General features: G+C 41.4%; 1 protein-coding gene across 1 annotated transcript; it reads right to left on the bottom strand.

Moving 5' to 3' along the window:
- Positions 1 to 2,482: 2,482 nt before the first annotated feature.
- cfap77 (cilia and flagella associated protein 77) lies at positions 2,483 to 7,346 on the bottom strand. The gene is made up of 7 exons (XM_030143537.1): positions 7,289 to 7,346; positions 5,827 to 5,925; positions 5,648 to 5,747; positions 3,755 to 4,010; positions 3,397 to 3,502; positions 3,191 to 3,292; positions 2,483 to 2,760 (listed from the first exon to the last, which is right to left on the bottom strand). Exons 2-7 carry the CDS (start codon positions 5,887 to 5,889, stop codon positions 2,638 to 2,640), a joined length of 750 nt encoding a protein of 249 aa, XP_029999397.1. The 5' UTR covers positions 5,890 to 5,925; positions 7,289 to 7,346; the 3' UTR covers positions 2,483 to 2,637.
- Between the last annotated feature and the right edge of the window lie 5,121 nt (positions 7,347 to 12,467).

Here is a 12,467-nt window from a genome sequence, read left to right on the forward strand (position 1 = left end):
CGCTGATTAATGTTTGAATAGAGGCTTGAAACATCTTGAAATACCTCCAGTAACACTTAGGTGGGCTTGGAAGATGATCTAGAACACTGTTCAATCACTTTTGAAGATGGTCAAAAAATTATTGTTTTTGGAGCCTTACCATTTGAAGACCAGGGGGCGCCAAACAGAATAAAGTCACAAAACATCTTGAAATGTTTCTAGAAACCCTTAGGTGGGCTTGTATAATGATCTAGAACACTTTTTTAACAAGATTTGTAGATGGTCAAAAAATCACCCTTTTTGGAACACATACAATTTGAATACCAGGGGGCGCCAACAAATGTTTTAATAAAACCTCAAAACATCTTGAAATACCTCCAGAAACCCTTAGGTGGGCTTTTATAATGATCTAGAACACTTTTTAACCAGATTTGTAGATGGTGAAAAATTACCCTTTTGGGAGCACATACTATACCCATACCATTTGAACACCAAGCGGCCCTGATGAATGTTTGAATAAAGGCTTGAAACATCTTGAAACATCTCCAGAAATCCAAAGGTGGGCATGTATAATGATCTAGAGCACTTTTTAATTAAATTTGAAGATGGTCAAAAAATTACCCTTTTTGGAGCACATACTATAGCCTTACTATTTGAAGACCAGGGGGCGCCAAAAAGTGTCTGAATAAAGTCACGAAACATCTTGAAATATTTCTAGAAACACTTAGATGGGCTTGTATAATGATCTAGAACACTTTTTAACCAGATTTGTAGATGGTCAAATAATTTCCCTTTTTGGAGCACATACTATAGCCTTACCATATGAACACCAGGGGGCGCCGATGAATGTTTGAATAAAGTCTCTAAACATCTTGAAATACCTCCAGAAACACAAAGGTGGGCTTGTATAATGATCTAGAACACTGTTCAATCACTGTTGAAGATGGTCAAAAAATTATCGTTTTTGGAGCACATGCTATAGCCTTACTATTTGAAGACCAGGGGGCGCCAAAAAGTGTCTGAATTAAGTCACGAAACATCTTGAAATTTTTCGAGAAACACTTAGGTGGGCTTGTATAATGATCTAGAACACTTTTTAACCAGATTTGTAGATGGTCAAAAATTATCGTTTTGGGAGCACATACTATAACCTTACCATTTGAACACCAGGGGGCGCCGTTGAATGTTTGAATAAAGGCTTGAAACATCTTGAAACATCTCCAGAAATCCAAAGGTGGGCATGTATAATGATCTAGAGCACTTTTTAATTAAATTTGAAGATGGTCAAAAAATTACCCTTTTTGGAGCACATACTATAGCCTTACCATTTGAACACCAGGGGGCGCTGATGAATGTTTGAATAAAGCCTTGAAACATCTTGAAATACCTCCAGAAACCCTTTGGTGGGCTTGGAAAATGATCTAGAACATTTTTCAACTAAACTTGAAGATGGTCAAAAAATTTCCCTTGTTGGAGCACATACCATTTGAAGACCAGGGACGCCAACGAATGTTTGAATAAAAACTCAAAACATCTTGAAATAACTCCAGAAACCCTTAGGTGGGCTTTTATAATGATTTAGAACACTTTTTAATTAAATTTGAAGATGGTCAAAAAATTGCACTTTTTGGAGCACATACTATAGCCTTACCATATGAACACCAGGGGGCGCTGATGAATGTTTGAATAAAGGGTTAAAACATCTTGAAATACCTCCAGAAACACTTAGGTGGGCTTGTAAAATGATCTAGAAAATTTTTTAACTAGATTTGAAGATGGTCAAAAAGTTTCCCTTTTTGGAGCACATACTATAGCCTTACCATTTGAACACCAGGGGGCGCCGATGAATGTTTGAATAAAGGCTTGAAACATCTTGAAATATTTCTAGAAATACTTGGGTGGGCTTGTGTAATGATCTAGAGCACTTTTTAATTAAATTTGAAGATGGTCAGAAATTTACCCTTTTTGGAGCACATACTATAGCCTTTTGAAAATTCCATTCTGAACCTCTTGGTGACCATCTGAAAAAAGTGTTGAAACAACCTGAAACTTCTGAAGGAGTGTTTATTATGAACTGAGGAAAATCCTAAAACACTTTTTTAGGCTCTATTAAAGTAAAACTGACTTCAGTCATGTTTTTAACAAGAGGATAGATGTGGGAGGGGCTTAAAGACCATGTGACCATGTGATCTGAACCTGCTCATTTTAGACCAGTCATTAAATTAGAATAAAACCGTTCCTTTGTGAGTCCTGATCCATATTTGCAGTGAGGTGAATGGTCACCAGCGCCCTCTGGTGGCCTAGTACTAACACTACAGTATGTTGTCAGAAGGTTCTGTGATCATATCTGTTCATCTAAACATGAACGCTGCAGAAATGACATCATTCCTTTCTTTGTGTTTGACCATTGTTGAAATATTTCACTGAACTCGTTTCTTTCATGTTCAGGTTTTATTAAAAAAAAACAAAACCATAAATAGACCAGAGTCCAGACCCAGAACTCTGTGGTCTCAGGTGGTTTCTGTGGGTCCAGGACACAGCAGTGGAGGAGCCCAGTGGGACCAGTACAGAACCCTGCAGGACACCACCCATCTGTGGATCCAGACCAGACCAGGACCATCAACAGCAGTCTGAATGTGGACCTGGAGGTGGTCCGGGTCAGTCCAGGGTGTACGCCCCCAGACCATGAGCTCCTCTCCTGGACACAGAGTCCAAGTGATGACCCCTGAAGGAGCGGAGACGGAGGGAGGAGTCACGGAAGGTATCGAGAGCAGGAGCCACCTGAGGAGGAGGAGGAAGAAGAAGATGAAGAGGAGGAGGAAGAGGAGGAGGATGAAGAGGAGGAGGAGGAGGAGGAAGAGGAGGAGGAAGAGGATGATGAAGAGGAGGAGGAAGAGGAGGATGAAGAAGAGGAGGAGGAAGAGGAGGAGGATGAAGAGGAGGAGGAAGAGGAGGATGAAGAGGAGGAAGAGGAGGAGGAGGAAGAGGAGGAGGATGAAGAGGAGGAGGAAGAGGAGGAAGAGGAGGAGGAAGAGGATGATGAAGAGGAGGAGGAAGAGGAGGATGAAGAAGAGGAGGAGGAAGAGGAGGAGGATGAAGAGGAGGAGGAAGAGGAGGATGAAGAGGAGGAAGAGGAGGAGGAGGAAGAGGAGGAGGAGGAAGAGGATATGTATGTGTGTGTCTGTGTTACCTGTGTGTGTGTGTGTGTTACCTGTGTGTATGTATGTGTCCTCCGTTGTGTGTCTGTGTGTGTTGTTGTCGTGCTCTTCCTTAACACACTCGTTCTTGTTTCTGGAATCGAAGTTGCTTTGATCTGAAAACAAAACAGTTTGTGTTTGTTTTCATTATTTGAGGTCAGATTTCAGAGGGGGGGGGGGGTGTCACCTGGTTACCACGACGACGGACAGTGGGCCTCACCCTGCGCGGCGGGCCGCGGTCGGCCGTTCGGTTCCTGCTCAGCTGCTCGTCGATCCAGCGGCGCCCGTACTGATGAGAGAGGAGGTCGTCCAGAGGAGACGCTGGCCTGACGCACAGCAAAGCATCATGGGTAAGAACACGCACACACACACACACACACACACACACACACACTGCTGCGACAACACGTGTGTGTGTGCGTGTGTGTGTGTGCATGTGTGTGTGTGTGCGTCTGTGTGTGTGTGCATGTGCATGTGTGTGTGTGTGTGCATGTGTGTGTGTGTTTGTGTGTACGTGCGTGTGTGTACGTGTGTGTGTGTGTTTGTACGTGTGTGTGTGTGTGTGTGTGTGTGCCCACCTGCCCTGGATCCCAAACGTGATGTCGGGCACCGCCGGGCGCCGTGAAGCCCCGCCCTCCTGCTGAGAGCCGCGTGGCCTGGTGTGGGCGTGGTACTTGGTGGCCCCGCCCCTCTGCGCTCTGTACTGACTCAGCTCTTTGGCGGTCACCAGGCCGGACTTCACCGCATCTCGGTTCAGAGACACGAAGTCGGTGACGGGCGGCAGGTGGGGGGCGGAGTGGGAGGGGCGGGTCTGGACCCTCCAGCTAGACAGGACTGACAGCACACAGGGGGCGGGGTCACAGACTACAACTCCCATAAGGCCTCAGTGAGGCGGCGGTCAGACGGACAGCTCAGGTCCGCAGGTACTGACTAAATACTACAATACCCATGAGCCTCAGCTGCCGCCACCGCACAGAGGAGCTCCCAGTGCATCCTGGGAGTTGGAGTCCGACAGGTTTCAGTGGTTTGTTTATGAAACATCAGAGTTTTGATGAAACTGGAAACGCAACAAAAATGCAGCGTTGGTTGTTTTTCAGTGTCGATCTGATTGATTTTACGTTCGTCCTTCGGTTTAGTTTGGATTGAAGTGTGATACAGATCGTATTAAATGGGAGTTGGATGAGTGGCTTTAAATCTGGCTCTAAAAAAATGTCGGATGAACATCAGAAATCACATCATGAACCAAAATGGAGAAGAAAAAATGTCATGTTCCAAGTTTTTGTGCTTGAAGACTCTTTTTATTTTTGCAAGTCTAAGTAATGTTCTGAGTAATATTCTTATCTAATAATAATATTCTTTTTATTTCAGAGGTCCTGAACAGTCAGGTTTGATGTGTGTGTGTGTGTGTGTGTGTGTGTGTGTGTGTGTGTGTGGTTTAGATGACCTCACATCCGTCTGTGCTGAACTCAGCAGAGGTCAGATTCTGCCAAAAAGATCGAATTTTACAGCTTTAGAAAGTCGTTGTGGTGAAGAACACGGGGCAGAAAAAACAGATTTGGAACCGGGGGGATTTTCGTGGTCCAGAAGTGTGACCGAACAGCGCAGGTGTTCAGCACAAGCATGTGCTGTTCTTAGAATGGACTCTATGCTCCGCCCCTCTACTTCCTGAACCTCAGGTGGGTTCTTTATTTCCTTTCTTTCATTATTGGACACACTCATTAATCCAGGTGTGTCTAATTAATCAGTATCACAACAAGAAGCAGCAGACACACCTGCATTAATGAGTGTGTCCAATAATGAAAGACAGGAAACAAAGAACCCACAGGAAGTAGAGGGGCGGAGCATAGAGTCCATTAGCTTATGGAATGACTGACATGTTCTGCCCGGTAACGACCATTAACCAATGATAAGCAGACGACGAATGACGTCATTGAGTCTCCACGAGTCACTAAAGACTAGAAAAGGTAACAAAGGAAACTTTTTTGTGTTTTTTTTCTTTTTCTCTCTGGGATGAAATGTGTGTTTGATGCTAGATTCTTTTTGTAACTTTTTTTATTTTTCTCTGAAGCAATAAACTGTTTTTAACTTCTTAAAACCTCAAACCTTCTTTTTTGGTGAGTTCTTCGTTTCTGCTGGTTTGGTCCGTCCATCTGAAACGTAACTGGTGAGTTAATTTAACTTACGTGACCCCCCCTCTGGTGGCAGCCGAGGTGGAGTAGTCCAGCGCCACCGTTGGTCTGAAAATCTCTCCTTTTGTCCAAGATAACCAGACATTTTTGGTACCGAGGTGGTTTAAAGTTAGGGAAAGTGGGGCAGCAGTTCATGAACTGAAATAAATGGTGGTTTCTCAGATCTACTGCTTGCTGCGTGTTTACATAAGAAAAACAACTGAACGTTCTGACGGCTTCACTCGTATTTTACACATTTTTATCAAAGCTGTGTTTGTGTGGTGTTGTGTGGGCGGGGCTTACCTTCAGCCACGCCCCCGTCCCTCACAGAGCTGCTGATTCCAAAGGTGAACTCTGGACCCAGACCCGACGGACCTCTGGACCGGCACTGACCCAGAGGAGCCTGCAACAAGGACATGGGGGGGGTTACCATGGTAACGGCAAGGCTAAAGCACCGTGATGGTTTGAGTCAGTTTGTTCACCCCGATGATCCGCGGGTTGGTCCACATGGAGTCTCTGACCACGCCCAGACGAGGAGAAGACATGTGACCAGCGGAACCGAGGACGCAGACGCTGCAGACCTGTAGGCGTCATCACAACCACACCGTCCATCTGAGTTACACACTGATGACATCATGACGGGTTCATGATGTCATCAGGTAGTGACAGTAGACACGTGTGATCATCACCATAGCAACAGGCGTCTCAGTGTTTAGGTCATGTGACCGTTGGACTGTTGTTCAGTTTGTTGGTGAAAGTTCATTAAACTGAACAAACGTGAATAGAGTTGGACAAAAACGACCAAATGAAATTAAAACACGTTCTGATGAAATGAAACATTCCAAAGGTCAGTGACCAACGTCCTGAGCTGCAGACGTTTGTGTTTCACTTCAAATATTTAATGAATATTTTTAATCTTTTTTTTTTTTTTTATTTCCTTCTAATGGATGAAATGTTGATCAAATGTTTCCTTCAAACTGGTCACACACAGGGTGGGGAAGCAAAATTTACAATATTTTGAGGCAGGGATTGAAAGACAGTGTATGACCAGTTAGTTTATTGAAAGTCATGAGAATTTATTTGCCACAAGAAAATGTCCATAATAGAAAATGTTTTTATTCTATGTGTCCTCCTTCTTTCTCAATAACTGCCTTCACACGCTTCCTGAAACTTGCGCAAGTGTTCCTCAAATATTGGGGTGACAACTTCTCCCATTCTTCTTTAATAGTATCTTCCAGACTTTCTGGTAATAGTTTTGCTCATAGTCATTCTCTTCTTTCCATTATAAACAGTCTTTATGGACACTCCAACTATTTTTGAAATCTCCTTTGGTGTGACGAGTGCATTCAGCAAATCACACACTCTTTGACGTTTGCTTTCCTGATTACTCATATGGGCCAAAGTTTCTGAAAAGGTATGGATAATAGTGTTAGGTATGATTATGACATCAGTATATGTTTGGGTTCAAAACAACTGACGTAGTGTCTGCTGAGAAAAAACAACTAAATGTTCAGTGTACATTTTGCTTCCCCACCCTGTATACAGACAGTTAATATGACATCAGCACACACAGACGTAATGACATCACACATAGACGTGATGACATCAGCTGGATCCATGACAAAATAAGGTACAATATGTGTAAGGGGCGGGGCTTGTTGTGCCCGGAACCACTTTTGTTTTCAGTTTAAAACCTGTTGATTGAACATTTACTGGATGAAAAAGGATCAGAATGTGTCATTAAAGCTGAGTTTGAAGGATCACATCCTCAGAGAAAACACCACCATCATCATCATCTAATAAATCTGATTAAAAAAAAAAAAAACACAGATTAAATACTGGTTACGTCATTCCGTTCAAACCTCAGATAAACGTCATAAAGTGTGTTTTTCAATCTGTTCAGTTGACGTCACTGTTCAAACACTTCACGGATGTTTTACTCACGTTTCTGTCGGAAATGCTGTTGTGTTCGTACGCACCCCGGAGCTGTGCGGGTCTTCTGTTGTCATGGAAACGGGGCGCACAACGACTTCACTTCCGGTGTTTTTTGGGGGGGTTTTTTCCCCAGTGGTCACTGGTGCTTTTCTCATGAATCGGATCCGGTTTGAGTTTTTTTTTTTTTTTTTTTTTTTTTTTTTTTTACTTTAATGTTAAATATACAAACAGAACAACGTCAAAACATCCAATCTTGAATTTTTTTTCCCTTTTATTCATTTACTCGGATTTCTGTCTCTTCTCGCGATATCAACGCGGCAGACCCGGAAGTGGATCAGAGTGTTTTACATGGCGATGAAATATGTTCCGAACAAAACACTGAAATGTGTCAAAACCAAACAAACCATGACTGTTTATGATCATGTGATTGGACCGGACTTTTATTTTGGTTACTTATTTTATTTTAGTAACTTATTTTTGTTACTTATTTTAATTTTTCATATATATATACAGGGTGGGGAAGCCAAATGTACACTGAACATGTAGTTGTTTTTTCTCAGCAGACACTACGTCAGTTGTTTTGAACCCAAACATATACTGATGTCATAATCATACCTAACACTATTATCCATACCTTTTCAGAAACTTTTGCCCATATGAGTAATCAGGAAAGCAAACGTCAAAGAGTGTGTGATTTGCTGAATGCACTCGTCACACCAAAGGAGATTTCAAAAATAGTTGGAGTGTCCATAAAGACTGTTTATAATGGAAAGAAGAGAATGACTATGAGCAAAACTATTACCAGAAAGTCTGGAAGATACTATTAAAGAAGAATGGGAGAAGTTGTCACCCCAATATTTGAGGAACACTTGCGCAAGTTTCAGGAAGCGTGTGAAGGCAGTTATTGAGAAAGAAGGAGGACACATAGAATAAAAACATTTTCTATTATGGACATTTTCTTGTGGCAAATAAATTCTCATGACTTTCAGTAAACTAATTGGTCATACACTGTCTTTCAATCCCTGCCTCAAAATATTGTACATTTTGCTTCCCCACCCTGTACACACACACACACACACACACTGTTCTAAACAAATACGCTGTAAATGCTCAGTTTGGAAAACAGCATTTCTTTATGGAAGTCTTTTGAATGAAAAGCTGGAATTTGATTAATGAAGCTGGGAAAAAAGTTTGTACAAAAAAAAAAAAAAAGAAGAAAAAGTTCAGAACTGATTAAGGACGATGCCACAGATATGACGACTGGTTTTCACATGTATAAAAAATTAAATATTGTTTCAACATTTTCATCAGATTTATTTATATGAATGTACGTTATTTACTGAACAGAAGCAGGTTTGAGTTCATCAATATTTAACATCACCTGTCACTGGTCTGTCAGGTATTTGTTTTAATGATCATTTGTCATAATTATTTAATGACAAAACTCATTTTAATTTCGTTCATATGATCAATAGTTAATCAAACTTCATAATCCAGTGATAAAAAAAAAAAAAAAAAAAAATCAGACCCAGAAACCATGTCATATTTTAAGAAAGTTACCAGAAAAAACTGTAAAGGTTCAGAAAATACTGATATTCAACAAGTGTTACATTTGTTAATGGTTCATAATTTAGCCACACATTTTACATAAAAATCATGAATATTCCTGGACTCTACATCAAGAACAAAAATCATAAACAGAGAAAAAGATGTCCCCTAAGATTATTGGAGATCAATGCTGTAATTTATAAGGAAATCTAAATTTAAAAACAAAAACAGACAAATAAATCCATGTGAAACTGGTTCTAAATATTACAATACCCATGATCCTCTGCTGCTGTTTCCAGGCCAAATAAAAAGCCTCAAACATTTCTACTAAATGGAATTTACAGATTCCACTCCATGACCTGATGAAGAGCCACTGGAAAAAAAAAAAAAGTTAAAAGCAAATGTGTTCTTGGACTTAAAAATTCAATTTAAAGGGAAAAAAAAATACTGAGATTTTAAAAGAATCCGACATTAAATTATACAGACACCTGGATTATTCTGATGCTGAAGTTGAAAATGTGTAAGAATGAAAGGATTTTATTCTAGATTTAAGGTGCAACTTCACAGGTAAAAAAGTGGGATTTAAGGTTGAAATTTAAAAGAAAGTGTTCCTAAACAATGACATTTATGTAATAAATAAATGAGAGAAAATGGTGAGTTTTTGTCTTAAATTCACTGTTTTAAAAAAAAAGAAATAAATAAAGGCCTGGGTTGGGTTAGTGCCGTTCAAACTGTTTTTAACAGATCGGATACAGGTCACAAAGACAAAAAAAAAATAAAAAATTGTATTTGTGCCGTTGAAACAGTCTAACAGATCAGATTTGGGTCATATACACTATATATATATACAGTTCAGGCCAAAAGTTTGGACACACCTTCTCATTCTTTGCATTTTCTTTATTTTCATGACTATTTTCATTGTAGATTCTCACTGAAGGCATCAAAACTATGAATGAACACATGTGGAATTATGTACTTAACAAAAAAGTGTGAAATAACTGAAAACATCTCTTATATTCTAGTTTCTTCAAAGTATCCACCCTTAGCTCTGATGACTGCTTTGCACACTCTTGCCATTCTCTTGATGAGCTTCCAGAGGTAGTCACCTGAAATGGTTTCCTAACAGTCTTGAAGAAGTTCCCACAGATGCTTAGCACTTGTTGGCCCTTTTGCCTTCACTCTGCGGTCCAGCTCACCCCAAACCATCTCGATTGGGTTCAGGTCCGGTGACTGTGGAGGCCAGGTCATCTGGCGCAGCACTCCATCACTCTCCTTCTTGGTCAGATATCCCTCACACAGCCTGGAGGTGTGTTTGGGGTCATTGTCCTGTTGAAACATAAATGATGGTCCAACTAAACGCAGACCGGATGGAATGGCATGTCACTGCAGGATGCTGTGGTAGCCATGCTGATTCAGGTTGCCTTCAATCTTGAATAAATCCCCGACAGCGTCACCAGCAAAGCACCCCCACACCATCACACCTCCCCCTCCATGCTTCACGGTGGGAACCAGGCATGTAGCATCCATCCGTTCACCTTTTCTGCGTCACACAAAGACACGGCGGTTGGATCCAAAGATCTCAAATTTGGACTCATCAGACCAAAGCACAGATTTCCACTGGTCTAATGTCCATTCCTTGGGTTTCTTGGCCCAAATAAATCTCTTGTGTTTGTTGCCTCTCCTGAGCAGTGGTTTCCTAGCAGCTGTTTGACCATGAAGGCCTGATTCACGCAGTCTCCTCTTAACAGTTGTTGTAGAGATGTGTCTGCTGCTAGAGCTCTGTGTGGTATTCATCTGGTCTCTAATCTGAGCTGCTGTTAATTTGCGATTTCTGAGGCTGGTGACTCAGATGAACTTATCTTCAGCATCAGAGGTGACTCTTGGTCTTCCTTTCCTGGGGCGGTCCTCATGTGAGCCAGTTTCGTTGGAGCGCTTGATGTTTTTTGCGACTGCACTTGGGGACACATTCAAAGTTTTTGAAATTTTCTAGACTGACTGACCTTCATTTCTTAAAGTAATGATGGCCACTCGTTTGTCTTTACTTAGCTGATTGGTTCTCGCCATAATATGCATTCTAACAGTTGTCCAATAGGGCTGTCAGCTGTGCATCAACCTGACTTCTGCACAACACAACTGATGGTCCCAACCCCATCAATAAGGCAAGAAATTCCACTAAGTAACCCTGACAAGGCACAGCTATGAAGTGAAAACCATTTCAGGTGACTACCTCTGGAAGCTCATCAAGAGAATGCCAAGAGTGTGCAAGGCAGTCATCAGAGCTAAGGGTGGATACTTTGAAGAAACTAGAATATAAGAGATGTTTTCAGTTATTTCACACTTTTTTGTTAAGTACATAATTCCACATGTGTTCATTCATAGTTTTGATGCCTTCAGTGAGAATCTACAATGAAAATAGTCATGAAAATAAAGAAAATGCGAAGAATGAGAAGGTGTGTCCAAACTTTTGGCCTGTACTGTGTATATATATATATATATATATATATATATATAGGCAAAAAAAAACAAAGAAAAAAGAAAAATCGCATTTGTGCCATTGAAAGTGTTTAACAGATCAGATACAGGTCACATATGAGCAAAAAAAAAAAAAAAAATTGCATTTGTGCCACATCTGTCTGCAGTCTGAACGTAGCCTGACGGTGCGTTCCAAAGTGCGTGGAAGTGGTGGAAGTTTCCGACATTAAATGTGATAAAATGCATTGAAACACCTCACCGCAAACTACAATGTAACGTCAACACAACAATAGCGGCGCACAGTGAGCAAGTTCGCAATGAAAAAACCTTCGGTACGTCTAACGAGCTCAGATCTGTGACCTCCATATTTGAGCCGGAGGCCGTACCAGTGGATGTCGGCAGTGAAATGCATCCTGGGAGCTGTAGTCTGACAGTAGAACCTGTGGAGGAGGAGGAGGGTTAGCGGAGACAAACAGGAGCAGAGTCAGCGGCTCAGTTTATGTGTTTATTTATGAAAACAAAGGAACTCAGAAAATAAGGATCCCATATCAGTAATTACATCAAATAGTTCACTTGTTGGTTTTTTCGTCAGTTCGTCCTCTCTGTCTCGGTCGTTCTGTCTCGGTGTCTCTACTCTATCGAGCGGAGTTCGTCCTAAACCTCAGACAGCTACTATACAGCTACTATACAGTGCTCAAACATACGGAAGAAAGAACGTACGGCCGGAGTGCATGCAAATACTTAAAATCACTTTTTTCCTTTTTCTTATTAAAATACAAAAATTAACTATTAGCATCAAAGCTCGACCATCAACTAAAAACAAACAGAGGGGTTACTATGGCGACGTGCCGTCCGTCTGTCTGTCCGTCACACCGCCTGTCGGGTTCCATCCATTACTGATCAGTGTGGGAAACGTCCGAAATAAGAGCTGAGCACGACGTCGGATCAATCGACGTTTGCATGATGGGAGGAAATTAAAAAAAAATAAAAAACGAGGACAAAATGTTGGACGATAACGAACGTCTGAGTGAAAAAAGAAAATGGACCAAAAAAAAAAAAAAAAAAAAAAACATGGTGGAGAGTCGAACCCAGAGACTATTCAAACTGATTGAGGATGTGATTGGACATTGCAGCTCCGCCCTCTGTTGGCCTGACCCCGCCCACTCTT

This window comes from Sphaeramia orbicularis, chromosome 9 (assembly GCF_902148855.1).
Source record: "Sphaeramia orbicularis chromosome 9, fSphaOr1.1, whole genome shotgun sequence".
Taxonomy (NCBI): domain Eukaryota; kingdom Metazoa; phylum Chordata; class Actinopteri; order Kurtiformes; family Apogonidae; genus Sphaeramia; species Sphaeramia orbicularis.

Coding starts and splice junctions, on each gene's coding strand:
- cfap77 (XM_030143537.1), bottom strand. CDS start 5,889: ATGTCTTCTCCTCGTCTGGGCGTGGTCAGAGACTCCATGTGGACCAAC. Junction 5,748..5,826: donor CCAACCCGCGGATCATCGGG/GTGAACAAACTG, acceptor TCCTTGTTGCAG/GCTCCTCTGGGTCAGTGCCG. Junction 4,011..5,647: donor GGACGGGGGCGTGGCTGAAG/GTAAGCCCCGCC, acceptor GTGTGCTGTCAG/TCCTGTCTAGCTGGAGGGTC.